The sequence below is a fragment of the Eublepharis macularius genome, chromosome 8, assembly GCF_028583425.1.
Source record: "Eublepharis macularius isolate TG4126 chromosome 8, MPM_Emac_v1.0, whole genome shotgun sequence".
Lineage (NCBI taxonomy): Eukaryota > Metazoa > Chordata > Lepidosauria > Squamata > Eublepharidae > Eublepharis > Eublepharis macularius.
The window spans coordinates 131632706-131639994 of NC_072797.1; the positions used below are offsets into that span (position 1 = coordinate 131632706).

At 50.6% G+C, this 7289-nt stretch overlaps 1 protein-coding gene across 1 annotated transcript; it reads right to left on the minus strand.

The window, feature by feature from the left end:
* Positions 1-4594: 4594 nt before the first annotated feature.
* On the minus strand, positions 4595-5994 carry LOC129335178 (transcription factor Jun-like). The gene is made up of 2 exons (XM_054987619.1): positions 5606-5994; positions 4595-5491 (listed from the first exon to the last, which is right to left on the minus strand). The coding sequence occupies exons 1-2, from the start codon at positions 5822-5824 to the stop codon at positions 4595-4597; spliced, it is 1116 nt and encodes a 371-aa protein (XP_054843594.1). The 5' UTR covers positions 5825-5994.
* Between the last annotated feature and the right edge of the window lie 1295 nt (positions 5995-7289).

Consider the following 7289-nt stretch of genomic DNA (forward strand, 5'->3'; position numbering starts at 1 on the left):
AGCATCGTTCAGTGCTGGTTAAAACAGGAACGCATCACACATTCAGTCGGCTGCAGTTTTTAAATCCAGTTTTAACCCATTTTGAATAACCAAAGAGCAAAAATGCTATGAAAGTGAGCAGCCTTTCCGTGCATCTAATTTTACAAGAGCTTTCATTACAAGCATTTTTAGAAGAAGCCAATACCTGAGCTTCGGCTCCAAGCCAAGGATGGAAACATTCTGTAAGAGCCAAAATGACCCCATCGGCATGTGTTAAAAGAGGCATCTGGTAGGAGTTGTGACACATCATCACCCACTAAGTTAGCAACAAATTAGTCAACCCTTCTACTAAGACAGCCATGTGAATTACTACCTGAGTTCATAGTAGCTGTACAGGAAAACCTACTGTTAATAGACCCTCTCTCTAGCTAAGGGAAGATTTAAAATTCCCCAAAGACATTCCTTTCAATGGCAGAAGAACTTCGATCGGATTCAACGAACTCGAGCCATCAAGGTCACTAGAAAATGTGGGACGTTTACCTACTGACGTGTTAATGTAGGTGAGTACTTTTCAGCCTGGGACTTTACTTTGGGAGGTTTTTTTAACCGCTGCAACAGCTAAATTATAAGAAAGCGAATGAAAAAGAGAGCTAGAAAACTGTAGCAGCCATCCATACAGACATGTAAAGTCAGAAGAGACCGGCAAAGGGGAGTCCGATGAGAAATGCACCTCTTTAAAAGGTCTATAATAGTAAAGCTCATGCAAAGCAAGGACATACTCAGAACGAAGTGGGCACAGAATGCAGAACAAAATTAACGTGAATACTTTATAGAATAAGCTGACAGCTTTGCAGTTGTGGCAGAGATCCGATCTGCAGCCACAAGTAGGGCAGCATTTAAACAGGCTTATCAAGACGCTGGCAGAATGGCTGGTAAAAATACAAAAAGACACTTATGACCAATATGGGACAAATGAACCAGCTATGTCCAGGATGGATTACGTTCCGAGAAACCTGGGGTAAAGACCACTTTTTTTGGAGGAAAAGAGTTAGATATTACTGGCGACCTTTTCAAGGCTGCTCTAAACAACCCAGCACAGTGCAGACATTGCAACAAATATCCTTTGGGCAAAAATTATGCAGCACGCAGCCCTGGCGATCACAACAGCATCGTTGCAGAGCCAGGGCTGTTCTGTAGCTTTACTAGGGAAGTACAGAAGCAACCTACTGTTCCTGTGAAACTGCAATATATGTTTGAGAATTCAAAACAATGCTCTCTCAAAGCCTGACCTCCTTTTTTGCGATTTAATAATTCTAAAACAAAAACCTGCCTGAAAAGATTGAAACATCGGGCAGTTTCAGATTTTTGTTCAAAATGTAGTGGCTGCAGTGAGTTGTGCAACAGGACTTTAAATCCTTTGGAGGTTTTGCTGGAAAGTATCATTTCAGACGATACGACCTTAACATTTGGGGGGGGGGGCTATACTAAATCAGGAACTGGAGAGTGACCAAAAGAGGGGCAGCAAGAAAGGAGGAGGGAAAATAGGTATTGCTAATGAACCACCTTTCCATGATACTACCTAGAAAAGAGACATCCCTTAATTGAGAACTTTAGATTGTTAAAATTGTCACTTTTTTTTTTTTACACAAACCAAAGAAATAAGATAAAGGTATACACTGGTCTCACTTCCCAAAACTAAAATATGCATGAACGCAACAATTTACAGCTACGATGATGTATAACAGACTAATATTGATGAAATGCTGGCAATTAATAGAAGCTGAGTGAAAGAATTACCAATTATATTTGAAAGCAAGTTTAGCATCCTACAACTCTCCTATCAACCTAGTACATTTTGTTTCAAATTTATTTTCCAAGTAGGATTGCCACAGTACCTCCAGAAGTGTCAACAATTCTGCTATACTCTAGGGTTGCCAACTCCAGCTTGGGAAATTTCTGGAGGTTTGGTGGCAGTGCCAGGGCAGAGAGGTGAGGAAGGATGTGATGCACAGACTCTGCCCTTCAAGGTTGCCATTTCAACCAAAGGAACTTGCCGTTCTAGTCTGGAGCTGAGTTCTGATTCTGGGAGAACCGCAGACTCCACATGGAGGTTGGTAACCCTACTTTGCATTTCTAGAGAATATAATTGTTGCAAGGATGTGTTGAGTCTAAACTGAAAATCAAAATTATCCAAAGTCAAAAGACTCAATAAAGCTGTCCTTAGAGACACATCCAAACTATCTGCCTTTCTCTTTTGCAAAATTTAAACTCATCCATGGCACACTTTGCCCAAGAAACATACAAAACCCTTCCATTTAAAAATGAATCGGAAGCAACCGTTTATGACACCACTTCAAAAGCCAGCTAATGTTTCCAACTCAGTAGCTCCTTTAAAACAATGCTTGAGAATTTTCTTTTTACCCTCCTGCCCTGAGAACTAGAAAATACCTTACAATGAAACAGCAAGAAAATAGTTTATACACAGTTCTTCTGGAAAAAAATAGATATCCACATTTCTATGAGTTATTCAAAACATAGTACAATGGAATTAAAACAATATCTCTAAAAATCCAATCCGAGCCCTTTTCTGTACATAGCACTGAAGTCCCAGAGCCATCACAGTTGGAATGTACATCGTGAAAGATAAAGCATTAGCTATTTACTCTGGCAAAACCGTTTATTTTACGCATCTGCTATAAAAATAAAAGTTGACATCCTAAAAGTTTCAATAAATAAGACTGCCAATCTACTTTGACACAAGAAATATGAAGCTTGTAAATCTAGGGGAGAGAGCATATTTTCTTAACACACAAATTTCAAAATAAATATATCAGTTTTCTGTGGCAAACTCTCTTCTGTTGCATTATTAATCCATCATAATGGGAAAATGCTCCCACATTTTTGAAATCCTCAGCCACAACTGAAACATTTTTCCCGACAGAAAACACATAATCTTCAGACTCGTCTCAGAACCCAAAAAATCACAAACTGCCACATTTAGTATAGTATATACAAACTCTTCCTAGACATCTAAATGTTGGCTTTCTCAAGCTTTGAGCAACTCAACGAACCTCTCTATAAGTAGGAAAATAAAGTTCTCTCTCTGTGTAAACAAGACGAAATTAGCCTTGTTATTAGCTGCACCCCTCTCAAATTCTTGAGAAACATTTCACAAAAGCACCCACAGGCAAACTAAAGGGATTATTTCTAAAAATACTATCAGTCTACTGAAATGCCTTGCAATTTCCACAATGTCCATCTTGCCAGACATTTAAAACCCATCTTGGAGAAGCCATACCCTTTACTGAAAAGCAATAAATATGCCTGCAGTCAAACACTGGAGTTTTTTTTTAAAATCCCTGGTACCCTTCGCAGCAAAGCTATTCAGGTTCTAATCACTGTCCATCACAACATAAAAATCCAGAAATATTTAAAATATCTAAAACCAAAGCGTTCAACATAGATAACTTCTGCCCACACCGTAAGCTCAGATGGCCTCTTTGAAGAGATCTTTGGACTTCCAGCAACAACAGACGAAAAGGTTGTAAATATTTCTCTATCTTTTATCTGCAGAGCTCTTCTTTTCAAGCACATGGGGGCAGGGTAGGAAAGACTGGGGAAGCCGGCACATTTTTAAGCTCTGGAAGTTGTTGTTGTTGTTGTTGTTGTTGTTTTAAAGAGCATGTGTTGCTGAAATCAGCCTTGGTCTTCCCCAGGTCGCTGGGGGCAGCCAGAAAGGCATTAACTGGCGCAGCTCAAAGCCACCTTCTTTCCCCCTGGAACTTTTTTTCTGTGTTCAGTGCTCCTGGAAACATCACCACCGTCTGGTTATTAATCACTTGTCACTTTCCTTATTTTGCAGCAAACAGTATTAATTTCTGGAGGCGCTCAAACCAAACAGGACTTCCTCCCCCTCTCAAGGCTTTCAAAGCTCATTCTGAAAAAGCGTCCCAAAAGCGGAGACAGTTGTGGCTCTTTTACCCCTCTGGGTCCCTGGATCTCTTCTCCCTCTCCGCTCGATGACAGCTTTCACTCTGGCTGCCGCACAGCTGTCTTGACACAGGATTAGAATAGGGAGCAGATTATGTGCAGCACACCTAATTTGGATAGTCCCCGAGAGCCTGATCTGGTCAGATCTCATAAGCTAAATTGGGTCAGCCTTGGTTGGTAATTGGAGAGGAGACCTCCAACAACGAAGACCAGGGTTGCAGAGGCAGGCAACGGCAAACCGCCTCTGTTAGTCTCTTGCCTTGAAAACCCCACCAGGGGTCGCCATAAGTCAGCCATGACTTGAGGGCACTGTCCTCCATCACTACATATCCTCAGATCTCAGAAGCTAAGTTGGGTCGGCCTTGGTTGGTAATAGGAGAGGCAATGGCAAACCGCCGGTGTTAGTCTTTTGCCTTGAAACCCCCACCAGGGGTCGCCGTGAGCCAGCCATGACTGGAGGGCAGGGTTTCATCGGCCAGTGGCACAGGAGCCGCCTGGGCTTGTCCTAGCCTTTCCCCGCCGAGGAACGCAAGGGGGGCCCCTCAGGAGCCAGAGCGTGCGCGGCTGAGCTGGTCCGCCCGAGGGACCCGAAGCAAGGTGGCGGGCCTCTCGCCCTCCCGCGGCTTCAGCAGGTCCTCGTCTCCGGCTCGGCGGTCGCTTCCCTGCCCGCGGGGGGCTGCCCGGGGGCCGGCGCGCTCTGGCCGGGGGCGGCGGCGGCGGCGTTGATGTGGCAGCCGCTGGAGAGGTGGCTGCGCACGCGGCCCTGCAGCTGGCTGACCTGGGCGCGCAGGAGGCTGGCGGTGGCGGCCAGCTCGGCGTTCTGCCCCTTCAGCGCCTTGACCTTCTCCTCCAGGCGGGCGATGCGCTCCAGCTTGCGCCGGCGGCACTTGGAGGCGGCGATGCGGTTGCGCAGCCTCTTGCGCTCGGCCTTCAGCCGCTCCTGGCTCTCGGCGTCCAGCGGCGACAGCGCGGCGGGCGGCGGCGGGGACTCGCCGGACGAGAGCGCGGCGGGCGGCGGCGCGGGGACCGCCACCCCGGGCGCCTCCGGGACCGTCTGCGGCTCCTCCAGCGCCCTCCCCGTCGAGCCGGGCGCGGGCAGGCGGGCCACGGGCGGGGGCGAGAAGAAGGCGCCGCCGGCCGCCGGGCTGGCCGGATTGAAGCCGCCCAGGGTGGTGTAGACGGCCGGCGGGTCCTGCCGGGCCGGGGGGCAGCAGGGGCCGCCGGCGTGCGGGGTGGGCGAGAGCGGGGCCGGCGGCGGGCCCAGCAGCTGGTTCTGCTTGTGCAGGTCGGCCAGAGCCTTGACGAAGCCGTCGGCGAAGCCCTCCTGCTCCTGCGTCACCGGCGCCGGGGGCTGCGCCGGCCGGTAGAGGAAGGGCCCGCCGGCGGCCGCGGCCCCCGAGGGCCCGCCGGCAGTGGGGCTGGCCGGGCCGGCCAGGCCGGCGCTGCCCGCCTGGATGAGCAGCTGCTCCAGGTCGGCGGCGGCCGGCAGCTTCAGCAGGGGCTGCAGCCCTCCGGGGCCCACCTCCGCGCCGCCGCCCGACGACTCCTGGATGAGACGGTGCACGGCGCTGGCCCGCGGGCGCAGCGAGAAGGGCCCGGCCGGGGGCAAGGCGGCGCCAGGGGAGGCCGCCCCGACCAAGCTCCGCGGCGGCGGCGGCGGCTTCTTGCCGGGCAGGAGCAGCTTGTGCTGGTCCGCCCCGCTCTCGTCGGCCGGCTCCAGCCCGCTGGGGCCCCCGGCGCCGAAGCCCGGCAGCTGCACGAAATCCGGGAGCAGCTCCAGCCCTTCCTCGGCGTAGAAGGGCGCCACCTCCATCTTCACGGCCACTCGGGCGCCCGTGCGCCCGCCGCCGCTCATGCTGGGCGGGACGGCGGCGGGTCCGGGGAACTTCGCGGGGAGAGGCGCCCCGCCGGCCCTGCTGCGAGCGGCTCCTTTACGCGCGGCGCGGGCTCCGCGGCTCCCGCCCCAGGGCAGCTGCCCGGGGCTCGGCGGCGCTCTCGACTTGTGGCATTTACGGGAAGAAAACTCTGGTCCCCGCCAGCCAGAGGAACTGATGTCAAACCGCCTCGCCCCAGCAGTTCCTGCCGCTCCGCCCTCCCTGGCTGCGGCCGCCGCGGCCACACTGCCCTCTAGGCTCCGGCGCAGCGACGCCGACGCCGCTCCTCCGCTCTCCTGGCCGGGCCGATGAAGGCAGAGCTGCTCTGCGGGGACAGCAGGCGCGCCTCCCGCGGAAAGGAGCTGCGGTGGCACCCGGCGGAGGAGGGCTGCGCCGCAGACACTCCCCGCGCTGTCCCACCCGCCCTGCTAGAGGAGGGCTTTGACCGCGTCCTTTTAAAAGAGCGAGATGGGTAGCAAAAGTCCAGTAGCACCTATAAGACTAACATTTCATCCTCCTCCTCCTCCTCTTCGATTGGATTTATTATCCGCTCTCCCCTTATGGGGCTCAGCATACATAAATTACAGCATAAATAAATAAATTACAATAAAAGAGCATGAAAATCATAAAATACAGTATCCCTATATATCAACCCAGATTGCTCAACGCCCCCCCATCCCCAACCAAACGCATATTGTAGGGCAGCTAGAATTATATCTGAAGAATGGAGCTGTGTCTCACGAAAGCTCAAACCCTACCATAAATGTTGTTTGTGTTACAGGTTGTTTGTCTTACAGGTGCCACTAGGTTCTTGCTCTTTTCTACTTTTAAAAGTGCAAGAGTCTAGTCCAGGGGCCCCTTGGAGACCAACTAGATTTCCAGGGCTCTGGAAATCTAGTTGATCTCCAAGGAGTCCCCAGACTCGACCTTCACTCTTCTACTGCAGCTACCAGCTACCTCCCTGGAACATACTTTTAAAAGATTCCAGAAGGCAAGAGGCAGAATCCATGCCTGCTTGAGCAGGCCGTCTGTATTGTAGAGAGGCGGTGTCAAAGGGATGTTTCACTAACCAGTTGGGGACGATAGACTTCACCACTATGTTGCCTGATGTCTTATCTGTTGCTTTAAGTATGTGCTCCTGTGTTACCTGTTGCTTTAAATATGACCCTACTGGGTATTTTTGTGGAGTTTGTCAGTCCTAGAATTGCTTATGTTGTGTTTCAGCATTTCTTCAACTCTGTATTGGATTTTTGCTAACGTGATATCTTTGTAAACTTGCATTTATTTACCCTATGGCATTGTCTGTTGAAACGTCCTTGATATTGACTGTACTAATCTTACACTATGTAATCCACCTTTTCGGTGAAAACGTGGACTATAAATGACATAAAGGTAAAGGTAGTCCCCTGTGCAAGCACCGAGTCATTACTGACCCATGGGGGGATG